This window comes from Myotis lucifugus, unplaced genomic scaffold (genome assembly GCF_000147115.1).
Source record: "Myotis lucifugus unplaced genomic scaffold, Myoluc2.0 scaffold_97, whole genome shotgun sequence".
In the NCBI taxonomy this organism is placed as follows: Eukaryota; Metazoa; Chordata; class Mammalia; order Chiroptera; family Vespertilionidae; genus Myotis; species Myotis lucifugus.
The window spans coordinates 955,100-969,502 of NW_005871145.1; the positions used below are offsets into that span (position 1 = coordinate 955,100).

A 14,403-nucleotide genomic window follows, 5' to 3' on the forward strand; every position below is an offset into this window, starting at 1 on the left:
GTAATTATGCTGGAGTTGGGATTGATCATATGTACGATGGCTTTGGCCTTAGAATAAGACAGAAATGAGTTAGAATCTGGGCTTTTTCAATGACTAATCATGTCATCCTCAGCAAGTTACTTAACTATTCCAAGTTTTTATTTTCTTCAGGATAAAATAATACCTTTATCACAGGGTCATTGTGGGGGTTATGTTAGATAATGAACATAGAATGTTTAACATCCTGATTGGTACATAGCAGGTGCTTAATAAATGACGACCAATATTAGGAAGAGCAGCACACCATAGTGGTTCAGCCCCACAATTCTTGGATCCAGGAGACCAAGATTAAGATCTAAACATCTTCTCTTTCTAGCTGTGAAACCTCAGGTAAAATGCTTAATGTTTCTATGTCTCAGTTTCTTCAACTGCAAAATAAAGATAAATATTTCACTCTCATAATGTTATTGTCAAGTTGAAATGAAATAAAGCTTTTAAAGTACTTTGCATGCTACCTGAGTCAAGAGCTCAGTAAATGTTGACAATAATATTTTGAGACACCAATCTCAATAAGGTGAGGAGAAACTTTGTTGAGTTCCTTCATTCTCCCCAATTAACTCAACCTTTGGAAGCAAGAGAAACAAGAGTTTGGGATAGGTTTCAAGTTAAAGTAAGCACGAGGTTTAAGGGCCATCTCTTTTCTGAAGGGTTCCTCTTGGTCAGACTGTCACTCTCTCCTGGCTCTCTCCAGAGGTCTCATATTTTTCTACATTACATATTATAATCAAGGCATTTTATGAGTGAGGATGTCAATCCATGTGTCCATTGGCCTTCTTAAAATGTCTACTGGTCATAGGCTTTGGCTTTTCCTCTTGAAAACGGTTCTGAGCTCAAGGAACCTGATGCTGCCCTCTACTTTGGGCCCATCCAAGCTACAGGAACCCCAAACCCTTTCTTAAATAAAATCATACAAAATTGGGTGCCACCATTCTGGTCCTGAAATTTTTCTTTCTGGGAAATATTCTGGAAATTGACTTTCTGAAAAATAAACACACTTTACCACATTAGGTAAAAATCCCCTTAGGTTTTCAAAAATCATGATTATGTTTCCATTTTATTATTGAGAAAACTTGGACTCTAATTTGGTTAAGCAGTTTTCCCAAGAACATAACATAGGTGGGATATGGCCCAACTAAGACTATCTTAACTTTGAAAGAAGAAAGAAGAAAAGACATGAACTACCAAAAAAAAAAAAACAAACAAAAAAAACCACCAAAATCAAACTTAATCCTCTTCTCCCATGGAAGTTGAGTATTTGCCTAATAGTCTTAGAGTTGCTATGATTTTAAAAGTTGAGACTTGGGTCCACAGAACATGTAATTCTTTTTTCTGTAGGAGGACAGCATGTTGTGGCAGAAAAAGCACAGGATTTATAGTGAGAAAATACCAGATTTAAGTGCTGATTCTGTTTCTCCAGGTGTGTGGCAAGTTAGCCAACTTCCTTCACCTCTGTAGGCCTCACTTTGATCATCCATAAAATAGCCCTGGCTACACCCAACTTGTGGGGCTGCTGGAAGAATTAGAGCTAATACATGAGGTGGGCCTGGCGTGCATGTGGCACAAACCCAGTGTGGCTGCATTTGTAGCCCTGTGACCTGCCACCTTATCTCTGGTCATATGCACTAAACAATCTTGTTCCTAAATTAGAGGGAATGTCTGGACCTTGCCATGAGATGGACAGAAAATAGACTATGATAATTTCAGAATTAGATGTTGAGAAAGATGTTAAAATTAGTCAAGTTTTCTTGTGAGTTAAAAGTAGGAAGAATATGGTTATCTAAAGAACTACAGGGAGATTTTCTGATTCCAGTCATCATAAATATGAAATAAAATGTAGAGAGGCAGGATGAATTGATAGCAAAAAGCACAGAATATGCCATCAAATCAAAATCATTAGCCTTCAGAACTCAGATCTTCCACTTATTAAACTAGGTGGCCTAAGACCAATTTATCTCACAGAAGTTTAAATTCCTCATTGGTAATAAATACATAAATAGATAGAGGATAGATAGATGATAGATAGATAGATAGATAGATAGATAGATAGATAGATAGATAGATAGATGATAGATAGATAAAGATAAGATAATAGCAGCCTGTGCTGCTGAAGTGGGGTGGAGGGAGCAATCCAAGGAGGTTATGTTTTATATAATATGTCAGTGTCTCCCTCTCACTAATAACCCCTGATTAGAGCTGGAGGAAGCCCCCAAATCAAGACTAAAGTGGAGAAGATTAAAGTGGACAGAAAGACTTTTAGTTATCTTTTTATTAATATGATGTGATATAACTGGCAAAAACATTGTGTAAGTTTGAGGTGTACAATGTGTTGATTTGATACATTTATATATGACAATATGATTACCACCATAGTGTAAACTAACATCTCTATCATGTCCCATAATTATGATGTGTTTTTTCTGGTGAGAACAACTAAAAACTAGTCTCTTGGCAACTTTGAAGTTTATAATACAGTATTGTTGATTATAATCATTATCCTGTGCATTAGATCTCCAGAACTTATATCTTTTAGCTACAAATTTGTAGCCTTAAATAACATATTTTAATATCATGTTATTAAGCAATTTTAACCATATGATTAATTATGTAATTAGAAAAAATATATCAACAGATAAGATGAGGGAATAGTCAATATACAGAGCAGATTCATCATCTTCCAACTTCTGAAAGGTTTTCATGAGCAGGAATTAAATTGTCATGATTGCCTGGAAGGTATAAAAACTAAGCCAATGTGTGGAAGATAAAGGTTCAAAAATAGAATTAACAAGTAGAGCTGTCCACAGATGGAGGCTCACCCAGCAACTTATGACCACGTGGAGAGTATGTGGTAGAGGAGACTCCAGCTTCCAATGGGGACTAGAACTGATGCTGAATAGATTCTTTCCAAATCTAAGAGTCTATGTGTCTCTTATCTTCACAGAACTGTCCAAATATAAACCAAAATTTGTTTGAATCAAAGCACCAGCTCATGGCTCAGCTCCAAAAATACAGAAAAAGAATAGAGATGCCCAAGGAGAATCAGCCAGGTAAAGGATTTCTCAAAAACAAGCTCAATAAATTGGCCTGGAAATATAAACCTAACCTTCACTGACAGAGAAAGAAACTGTATTTCAATTCTAAGGTTTTCTTCTTCTTTATTTTATTCTCATCCGAAGTTCACATTGAATCCATGGCCAAGAATAATCTCACCACAGTGACCGAGTTCATTCTCATGGGCTTTACTGACTACCCCAGGTTAGAGATTCTCTTCTTTCTGGTGTTTCTGAATTTCTATGTAGTCACCCTTCTGGGAAATGTGGGGATGATTATTCTGATCCAGCTGGATGTCCAACTCCACAACCCAATGTACTTCCTTCTGAGTCACCTCTCCCTTCTAGATGCCTGCTACACCTCAGTCATCACCCCTCAGATTCTGGCCACACTGGCCACAGGCAAGACGGTCATCTCCTATAGCCAATGTGCTGCCCAGTTCTTTTTCTTCACCATTTGCGCAGGTACAGAGTGTTTCCTGCTGGCGGTGATGGCCTATGACCGCTATGTTGCTGTCAGCAACCCACTGCTCTACACCGTAGCCATGAATCCCAGAATCTGCTGGAGGTTAGTGGTGGGAGCCTATGTCTGTGGGATATCGGGGGCCATCCTGCGAACCACATGTACCTTCACCCTCTCCTTCTGTGATAACAATCAGATCAACTTCTTCTTCTGTGACCTCCCGCCCCTGCTGAAGCTTGCCTGCGATGACACAACAAACACTGAGATTGTCATTGTCTTCTTCGGCAACTTTGTGATTTTAGCCAATGCCTTGGTCATCCTGATATCCTACCTGCTCATCATCAAGGCCATTTTGAGAGTGAAATCTTCAGGTGGCAGGGCCAAGTCTTTCTCCACATGTGCCTCCCATCTCACTGCTGTAGTCCTTTTCTTTGGGACTCTCATCTTCATGTATCTGCGGAGTGGCTCAAGCAAATCCCTAGAGGAAGACAAGATTGTATCTGTCTTCTACACTGTGGTCATCCCCATGCTGAATCCTCTGATCTATAGCCTGAGAAACAAAGATGTGAAAGCAGCCTTCAAAAGGGTCGCTGATAGATTCCAGGTGTTTTGGAACATGTACATCTGAGTGAGAGGACCTCTCCTTGGGGCCATTTTCTTCCCGTATCAATACAGTCCAAGAGGCACCAACATTATATGCAACCTCTTCCCACCAACAGAAGGAAGGTAGATAGAAACTATGAAGCACACAAGAAAAAATGCAAATGTGGTAACATTTGTTTCCAGCAACCCTATAGTACTTTCTTCTTCCCATCTCCTACCTCAGATCCATTCCTAGAACTCAAAAGCCTCATGTTACACTCTGACATCATGACTTACAGAATCTCCAGGGCCTGAGGTGCCTTCAGTTTTTCTCTTTTCATCCCATTGATTTTTTTCTTTTAATAGCTGAGTGACTGGTTATCTTAGCAAATAGGGCATGTTGTATAAGACAAAACTGAGTCTCTAAATGGTCAAGGGAAGGGATTGTTTGATAAACAGGCTTTCCTCTTCACCATTCTAGAGACTTGGGTCACACACACACACACACACACACCCCACCCCCCACTCACTTTCCAGGGATGTCTTCCTTCTTGCTAGTGCCAGAAAAATAGAATTTCTAAATTTGTAAATTGCCTTCCCACTTGAACACTCATTGATTTTGTGTTCCTGCTTTAATGCTACTCCGACATCTTCAAGATTAACTAAACCATCTTATCTTTGGGGCTGTCTGCTCAATGGTCAATACCCTAGTTTATGAGGGATATGGTGTGACAGGGACATACACCCCACAAGGCCAGAAAACCACACTGTGCTGAATGACCTTACTCAGAATGCATTTTGTAGTCCAAGGCATTCATCCAAACACTGCCCAAATGTCAGTGTATCAACTTCATCTGAATCTCTAAAAGAAAATACTTAAAAGCTAAGTGTGGTAGGTGTTAGGGAAAGCAAAGACTATTAGAGGGGAAATCTCTGTTAGAAATCAAATCAATAAAAAATGAAGGTGGGCCTCATCTTTAAGACCATTTGTTCTATCAGACAAGTTGTTGTTCTAGACCAGGAGGTGGTAATTTTTTTGTAAAGGACTATATAGTAAATATTATAGGTTTTGCAGGCCATAATTTATCTTGCCTTTTTTGAACATCAGTTTCCTCAAATAAAAAAACAATTACTATTTCTCTTTTTTATTTAGTTTTCATTTTCCAGTGCACTTTAATCAAAATTCTGTCATTTAGTGGATCCAGAGACATGGAAGCATGGAACAGAGTGCAGAATCTCTGAGGGAAGCTGGGGGGAGGGGGAGTAAGTGGGAGGTAATCAACCAAGGACCTTGTATGCATATATGCATGGTCCATGGACATAGACAATGGGGTGATGAGGGCCTGGGGCAAAAGGTGGGGGGTCAATGGAGGAAAAAAGGGAAGATATGTAATATTTTCAACAATAAAGAATTATTTTTTAAAAAAATTTTTGTCATTAGAAGAGTAGCATACATTGTCAGGATGGGCGTGTCAATTCAGTCCTACAAATGGAATTCCCACAGATTCATACATCATACGTGTATTAAAAATAAAATATATGCCCTGACTGGTTTGGCTCAGTGGATAGAGCGTCGGCCTGCGGACTGAAGGGTCCCGGGTTCGAGTCCGGTCAAGGGCATGTGCCTGGGTTGTGTGCACATCCCCAGTGGGGGGTGTGCGGGAGGCAGCTGGTCGATGTTTCTCTCTCATCGATGTTTCTAACTCTCTATCCCTTTCCCTTCCTCTCTATAAAAGATCAATAAAATATATTTTTTTAAAAAATAAATTAAAATAAAATAAAAATAAAATATATAATATTTAGCTTTATAAATGCCCCCACTTAATCACTTTATCTTTAAAATAATTAATACTACCTCTGTCCAATAGATTAAGCATCCTGGAGTCACTAAGCATATGTCAGCCAAATAACATCCATTTCCTGAAAAAGTTCTGGGGAGAAATACTCAATATTTCCTTTTTGAAATAATTGTTATAAGGATTAAGGAAGATGATAAAAATCAATTTTGAGTTTTAAATTAGTCAGAACAGACTGGGTTTGTTGTGGCAACAATCAGCTCTAAAACAAAGATTTTATTTATAATTCACAATCAGCTTTTCACCTGGAAATCAGTAGCAGGGTTATTGCAAGCAAGAAGCCACCAGAGAATTTGAAAGAATCAAGTAAATTATTATTATTATGCTAGAGACCAAGTGCACGAAATCTGTGCACGAGGGGTAGGAGGTGCCCTCAGCCAGGCCTGCACCCTCTTGCAGTCTGGGAGCCCTCGGGGAGCAGGCCTAAGCCAGCAGTCAGACATCCTTAGCACTGCTGCGAGGACGAGCGAGGCTCCCACCACAGCTGCTGAGAGAGGCTCTCACCAGCAGTCAGCCCAGCTTCTTGCTGAGCAGCACTCTCCCTGTGGGAGCACACTGACCACCAGGGGGCAGCTCCTGCGTTGAGTGTCTGCCCCCTGGTGGTCAGTGCACATCATAGCAACCGGTCTATCTGATTTGCATATTAGCCTTTTATTATATAGGATGTATAAATATATTTATTATAAGGAATTGGCTCATGTAGTTATGGAAGCTGAGAAATCCCGCAATGTGCAGTCAGCAAGCTGGAGACCTAGGACAGCCAATAATATAATTCCAGTTCAAGTTCAAAGGCCTGAGAAACAGGAGAGCCGGTGGTGTAAGCTGGAGTTGAGGCCCGAGTCCAAAGGCAGAAGAAAGCCTCTGTTCCAGCTCAAAGACAGTCAGGCAGAGAGAGCAAATTCTCCTTTACTGAGCTTTTTTTTTTTCTCTATTCAGGCCCTCGATACCATTGGATGGTACATTGGATGAGGTTCACCCACATTGAGGAGGTCTGGGTGCATTACTCAATTCACCAAATTAGATGTTATCTCACCCAGAAACACTCTCACAGGCACACTCAGAAATAATGTTTAACCAAATATCTTGGCACCCCAGTTAAGTTGTCACATGAAATTAATCATCACAAGACTGGCTATGTTGCCTAAACCAGTGAGAATTATCTAGTATTATGATATAGGATGCAAACTACTGCTCTTTCATTCCATAGTTCATAGTGGTTGGCCAGCCAATAGATAATGAACAGTGGTCTCTTGAAATGTGATGCCCAGTAAAAGCAAAGCTTTGGGAACTATGAGGGCTCTGTCACACAGCAAATGGTAAGTAAGACATGAGGAATTCAAGACGTGTGGTAGGTGGTTGCTTCTAAAGGCACTGGATAGTTTCAATTTCTTGATTAAATACAGAATAAAAATCAGAGACTATAAATTATATATTTTAAAATATCTGAACTCTTTCAGCCTTAGGGCTAAGGTAATGAAAATAAAACCCAGCATTTGAACTGTGGCATTCCAAATTACACTGACAGAGGAATTACTTCCCCTGTCCAGAACTGAGTTTCTTATCCACCTAGGCTTAAAGTTGTGGTACTAATTGAGAAAGAATGATACAGAGAGAGAGTCACTAACAGCCTACTGGAATGGAAACATAAGGGAAGAATTACTTGGCTCAGACACAAAGATCTAGGGAAGGTTCATTTATCCAATCTAGGGCAATGGTGAGAGAAACATTCAATCCCAGCAGCTACTGGTGTATCAACCAACTGTATTGTGGCCCATTTCATAGCACATGAAGCCGACAGATTGTTCATTGTAGTTTCTTAGGAATAAATAAAAAAATGTGCAGAAAATAGGGACTAAGAGCATATATAGAGTAGTCTAAAAGTTTTTGCAGTAAACACTTTTAGTAGCAATAAACTCAAAACAGACATGTGTGTTACTCAAGAAAGTTGATGATGAACATGCATCTTGCACAAAATGTTTGTCAGCTTTCATAATCCATTATGGGAGTCAGAGTGAGGACTTGAAAAGTAGAAGATACAAATCTGCTGTAGGTATATCAACACTTGCTTTCAAACACCGAGCCTGCTGATCATGGCTTAAAATAGCAGGTGTGTTTACATTTCACTCTGGGAAACGTGACTTTTCAGTCCCATCAAAGGTAATTTAGCTTAACATTTCTTTCTTGCTTCTTATCCACAAGATGGTGAAAGTATGTAAGCCTTTGAAGTGCTACCTTTTAATCAACCTAAGTGATCTGCAATAATATAGGGCTCATTTGTTAAAATGTTCTCAAATTTTCTATTGTATTCATTTAAAATCAGTCAGAAATCTTGTATCTTTTATCAAAGCATATAATGAATGGAGCACAAAAGCCTTCAACTTTTAAAGGCTTTAGCAAGTTCCAAGTATTGAAAACAAATCTTGCAAACTGGAAGGCATTGAAATTTATCCCTTCCACTGGATGGGGAAAACTAAATAAAATAAACAAGCTAAAATAGTGCACAAGATGTTATTTTGAAATTATATAATTGTGGCTTGGAATATATTGACTGTGGCAGGGACAGGTAATGTGTTGAATCTTGATCTAGAAACTCAAGTGTGTTAAGATTGTGAAAATTCATTTATGATATTATTTTTTCTGAATGTTTGTTATAATTCAATGACATTTTTAAAACTATCATGGTCATTAAGCATATTCCTCTACATGACTATAATATTATAATACCATTATCACACCTAAGAAAATTACCAATTTCACCCCATCATCTAATTTAATAACTAGTTTCCATTCATATTTTTATTATTTATCCAAGAATGAGTTTTTTATTTATACCAGTTTTAATCCAGATCCAATCTAAGTTCAAGCACTGCATTTGATTGTTACATGTTTTATATTTGTTTAATCTAGTACAGTCCTCTTCCTTTTCATTTGTCCCAAGACACTGAGAGTTGTGCTATAAATATTCTGTATTCCAGATTTGCCTGGTTGGGTGCTAATATCTGTAGGCAGAATTCTAAAATGACCTCCAATGACATATGCCCTTAAAATCCCCTCCCTTAGAATGAGAGCAGGACCTGGGAATATGATGGGACACCACTCCCATTATAAGGTTACCAGATTTTGAAGATATAAGTAAGGTCCTGAATTAGTGGACTCTGAGTTCATTGAAAGGGACATTATCCTTGGTGGGCCTGACCTAATGGAGTAACTAACCCCCAAAGAGAAATTCAAAGCAGCAGAGACATTTTCCTGCTAACATCGAAGAAGTAAGCTGTCATCATATGAGAGGATAGGCCACGTGGCAAGGACCTAAGCGTGGGTGCGAGACCAGTCCCTGGCCTACTGCTAGCAGGGAAATGGGCACCACGGTCATACAATTACACCGAATTTTACCAACAACCGGATGGAGCTAGTAAGAAGATTTTGAGTCTCAGATGAGATGCCCCTCCCAATGCCATGATTTCAGTCATGGGCGATCCTGAGCAGAGGATAAAGACAACCACACCCTAATTCCTGTCTTGGGGAAGTTATGAGATAATAAATTTATGTCATTTTAAGCTGCTTTATATTGACTATCATGATCTAACATTCCAAACCTAACCTGATTGGAGTAAACTAAAGATATCTATTGTGAAACTCTTTTATAAGAAGTCAATGACCTGCACCTGCTCTGGTTAGCTGCTTGTCTTTGGTGAGATGAGGACAGGTGACGGGCACAGACCCAGTTGAGCAACCACTAGTGCAAAGTCTGTTCTAAATGAAGGTCCACCACTCCCAAGAGAGTGTGAGGATGTTAATGAAGCCCACAAGTACTGGGCATCAGTTAATTAAGTGATAGTGCTCCTGGACTGCTCTGGGAAAGGACAGAGTTGAATGATGTTATACAAACTGTCTCAAGGTGTCAAGGCATCCACATTTCTGAATACTGAGATCCATCCTAAGTTCCTGCTGAAGGGGGTTTAAAATGCTTCAACCTTGCCATGGCTGGCTGACAATGTTTTTACACCAATGACGGTGAAGCCAGCAAAGAGAAAAATCTATAGATAAAGAAGACTCATTTTAGAGAAACAGAGAGCTGTAGCATCCCATAGTCAAAGACAGAATCTCCATAATTGTGCCTTGGAAATAAACTTGTAAGTGGTTGGCATGTGCAAATTGAAAGGCAAGGGCCTAACCAAAGACTACAAACCCTGAAAAAAGAAATGGGAAGCCAAGCAAGGAATAAAAAGATTGTGGCACCAGAGAAGCAGGTTCATCCAGATGGGCACAGTGAAGTAAACCCACATCAAAGCCTTTGATGGTCTTACATAATGGTACACGGCAAACTGTAGAGTTCTGATTTCAGAGTGTATCTGTGGTCATTCTCACCAAGTCCCAAGTCAAAGTACCATCTCCAAGATAGAAACCAGGTAGTTCCTTACTAATAATTAAGTCAATATCCTGATATGCAGAATGGGTAAAGATAAACAGCACTGCTTACAGAATTCTGTCTTAATAAGTCTTGTTTCTCTCTGGAATTACTCCCTGTGACATTTCCTGGATACCAATGAAGCCGTGACTATGTTAAGTTAGCACTTCCCATGACTATTTTTCACTCTGTGAATAAATATACCCCCAAAGTAGGAATTATATTCTCAGAAATTTTCTATTTGCAAAAAAAAAACATGCATTTTCCCTAATATGATTCCATAGTTTATTTTTATTAGTAGTGGCTTTTAAAACTTCAGGAAATATAAACCATAGGAAATATAGTCAGTAATGTTGCCAGGACTGTGGATGGTGTCAGGTTAGTGCTTGGAGTATCAGGGGGAACACAATTGGTTTTTTTTGTTTGGTTTTTTCTTGTAATTGTCTTTTTAAATTTTATTTCAAAGGAGCTGACATTGCCATAGATACACTTTTAAAACAATTTTCAAGGAGCCATGTGGTATAGAGGAAGGACCATTCTATATTTCAAATAAGATAATGTTGTTACAAAGCAGATAAATGCATGGATCACATGGAAAATCAGTTGTGATTCTGGTTACACTGTGATGGAAACTGCTGGTTGTCTGCCAAAATTTGTTCTTCTCTTTTCTACAATAATCAGTTCTGGCTGGGTATCTGGCAGCTTAGCTATGGATTGTATTTACCATCTTTGCAATTAGATGTGACCTATGGCTAACTTCTTACCAACAGAGGTGAGTGGAAGGGATGATTGCCACATCTAGTGGAGAAACCTCAAGTCACGTTGTGTGTCTCCTCCATGCACCATCTTCACCCTTCCTGCCCACTGGAACACAGTGTTGACAATGCAAATTACAAGAAGGAGCTAAATTGGGGGTTGGCAAATGGTCTTTGTCACAACTACTAAACTCTATCATGGTAGCACAAATGCAGCCAGAGACAATTCACATGGTGTAACAGTGTTCTGATAAAACTTGATTTATGGACACTGACATTTTAACTATATAAAATGTTTACGTGTCATGAAATATTACAGGCAGTCCTCGGGTTACATTGGACTCGACGTACGTCATTTCGTGGTTATGTCGCCATCTCCCATTTACAGTATTTATTAAAAAAAAAAAAGTTCTGTCATTTCGACGTATGTGCTTTTATGCTTTTTATTATTTATTTACCACAAGTAAAGGTCAGGAATTGTTATCTTTCTTTTAGATTTTTTTTACTGTTTCACTTCATTACTGCTGTGTATGTGCTCCATGTGAGTGACGTAGGTGCTTATGTAGGTGGGTTCCGACTTACGGCAAAAATCACGTTACGACGCATGGTAGGAACGGATCTCCAACATAACCCGAGGACCTACTGTATTCTGCTTTTGATTGGTTCCCAATCTTTTTTTTTTTTTTTAATCCTCACCTGAGGATATTTTTTCAATTGCTTTTCAGAGAGAGTGGAAAGGAAGGAGAGAGACAGAGGAGAGAGAAACATCGATGTGAGAGAGATACATCGATTGGTTGCCTCCAGCATGAACCCCAACTGGGACCAGAGATCGAATCTGCAACCCAGGCACATGCCCTTGACTGGGAATCCAACCCATGACCCTTCAGTGCATGGGACAATGCTCTAACCACACCGGCCAAGGTAGTTTACAACCATTTCAAAGTATAAAAACCATTCTTAGCTCACAGGTCATTAAAAACAAGTGTTGAGCTGAATTGGGTTCACAGGCCACAAGATGAAGGGAGCTTGGGTCCTTATATGCTGTTGAGCAGAGCCACCCACCAACCAAGAGCACTCACCTTCGACTCTTGCAAGAAAGATAAAATCTCCTTCATTCTTTAAGCTACATTATAGTTAGATCTCTTTTGTTATAGCAGATTAGCATTTTATTTTAACTAATACATAGTCCATAATGCTTAACTACCCGGACCTCTGCTGCATTCCATAGTCCTCACTACCCTCTTTCTAAAGGGCAAGGAAAATGGACCCTACCAGCCCCCTCACTGGCCTTTCCAAGACTTGAGGGAAATGGCTCTGCGCAGAGCTCCCTTCACCTCCTTGTTTCGAAGACTGTAGATGAGGGGATTGAGCATTGGCGTGACAATGGAGTAGAAGACAGACACCACCTTGTTGAAGTTGATGGAGGAGGCCACTTTGGTCCGGACATACATAAAGAAAAGAGTGCCATAGAAGAGGCTCACTACAGTCAGGTGAGCTGTACAAGTGGAGAAGGCCTTCTGGCGCTCAGCCACGGAGCGGATATGCAGCAGCGTCCAGACAATGTTGCTGTAGGACACAGCAATGACCACAGAGGAGGCCAGGAGTACTGCCAGAGAGACCAGGAAGTCTGTGGTCTCTTTCAGGGTGACATCCGAGCAAGACAAGGCTAGCAAAGGTGAGGCATCACAGAAGAAGTGATCGATGACATTGGAGCCACAAAATGTCAGCTGGGACATGAGGTAGATGGGCAACATAGGTGTGAGGAAGCCCACCAGCCAACAAGCACCAGCCAGACGGATGCAGGTGCCCCAGGACACCAAGGCCCCATATCGGAGAGGCATACAAATGGCCACATAACGGTCATAGGCCATGGCAGCCAGCAGGAAACATTCAGTTGCCCCAAGAAAGGTGAAGATGAAGAGCTGGGAAAGGCAGCCAGCATAGGAGATATTCTTGCCCCCTTCTCCTCCAATAAAACCAGTCAGCATCTTGGGCACTGTGACTGAGGTATACCCGATTTCAAGGCAGGACAAGTGTGTCAAGAAGAAGTACATGGGTCTCCGGAGCCGATGGTCCAAAATCACCACCATGATGATGGCCAAGTTCTCCAACAAGGTAAACAGGTACATGGTGAGGAAGAGTGTAAAGAAGAGAAGGCGTGTTTCATGCACCCCGGCAAAGCCCACCATGACAAACTCTGTCACGTGGGTCCAATTCGGGGTATACAGCTGCATATTGGAAGTGAGAGCTCAGTAGACTCATAGTCGTGTAGATAATGACAACTGAGAGAGAACCTATGAGGATGTTGGACTGCAATATCTTCCACTTCAGAAGAGGAAAGTGAAGTTAAGACACTATCCCCTCAAAGAATTTATAGTCTTTTAGGGCCACAAGAAAATGGACAATTTCAGTACAAAATGAAAAGTTCTACATAGCAATAAGATAGGATATAATGGGAGGAAATAGACCAGAAGCTCAACCAGTCTTGAGGAATCTGAGAAATCTTCCTGGAGAAAGGGCTATCTAAACTGGAACCAGAAAAATAAGTGTAAGTTACTGAGATAAAGATAGTGATGTAGAGATGACATAAGTATAAAATCTCAGATGCCAGAGAGAACATTGTGCATTTGAGAAACTTCAGGCTGCTCTAGTTCACTGCAGAGATTAAGAACTTAGCTTTCTGATCAAGTATCCCTGTCCAGGACTCCACACAGAAAAAGGAAAACATGAAAATCTCTCTCTCTCTCTCTCTCTCTCTCTCTCTCTCTCTCTCTCTCTCTCTCTCTCTCCTGTCTCTGTGTGTTGAGGAATAAAAGCAGGGGTGTTTTTTTTCTATGTAACTTACCTGGACAGGAAACAAACACCCTCAGGGTCTGGCATCCTCTCTCTAAGTCACAGATCAGAGAACTGAAACTATTATAAGACAATACCTACTCTCTACCAGGTACAATGGTGCATGCTGGAGGCTCCAGCTCTGTACCAAGCCCTGTCTTGGATGCAGGGGGACAGATGCTCTGTGCCAGGAAGCCTCTCAGCATCACCATGTGTCCTACCTGGTACAGAGCAGGTGCCTGTCATGTGCTGACCTGAACTGCATACAAGTTTGGAGGAATGAGGGAAGGAAAAAATCTTCCCAGTGAAGACAGGACTATCAAACTCAAGTCACAGCAGAGAGGACAGGTAAAATTTAGGAATAACAGTAGCAATGCATGGATGAAGCAGTCCAGCTAGTAAATTACAGAGCCAGGTTTTG

At 40.3% G+C, this 14,403-nt stretch overlaps 2 protein-coding genes across 2 annotated transcripts; one reads left to right on the plus strand and one right to left on the minus strand.

The window, feature by feature from the left end:
- The first annotated feature begins 3,226 nt into the window (after positions 1-3,226).
- On the plus strand, positions 3,227-4,177 carry LOC102418987 (olfactory receptor 9I1). The gene has a single exon (XM_006092035.2). It carries the CDS (start codon positions 3,227-3,229, stop codon positions 4,175-4,177), a length of 951 nt encoding a protein of 316 aa, XP_006092097.1.
- Positions 4,178-12,412: 8,235 nt separating this feature from the next.
- Positions 12,413-13,397, minus strand: LOC102419832 (olfactory receptor 6Q1). The gene has a single exon (XM_006091854.1). The coding sequence runs from the start codon at positions 13,382-13,384 to the stop codon at positions 12,431-12,433; it is 954 nt and encodes a 317-aa protein (XP_006091916.1). The 5' UTR covers positions 13,385-13,397; the 3' UTR covers positions 12,413-12,430.
- Positions 13,398-14,403: the final 1,006 nt, after the last annotated feature.

What these genes read in the sequence shown, in the direction of transcription:
- LOC102418987 (XM_006092035.2), top strand. Translation starts at nt 3,227, where the DNA reads ATGGCCAAGAATAATCTCACCACAGTGACCGAGTTCATTCTCATGGGC.
- LOC102419832 (XM_006091854.1), bottom strand. Translation starts at nt 13,384, where the DNA reads ATGCAGCTGTATACCCCGAATTGGACCCACGTGACAGAGTTTGTCATG.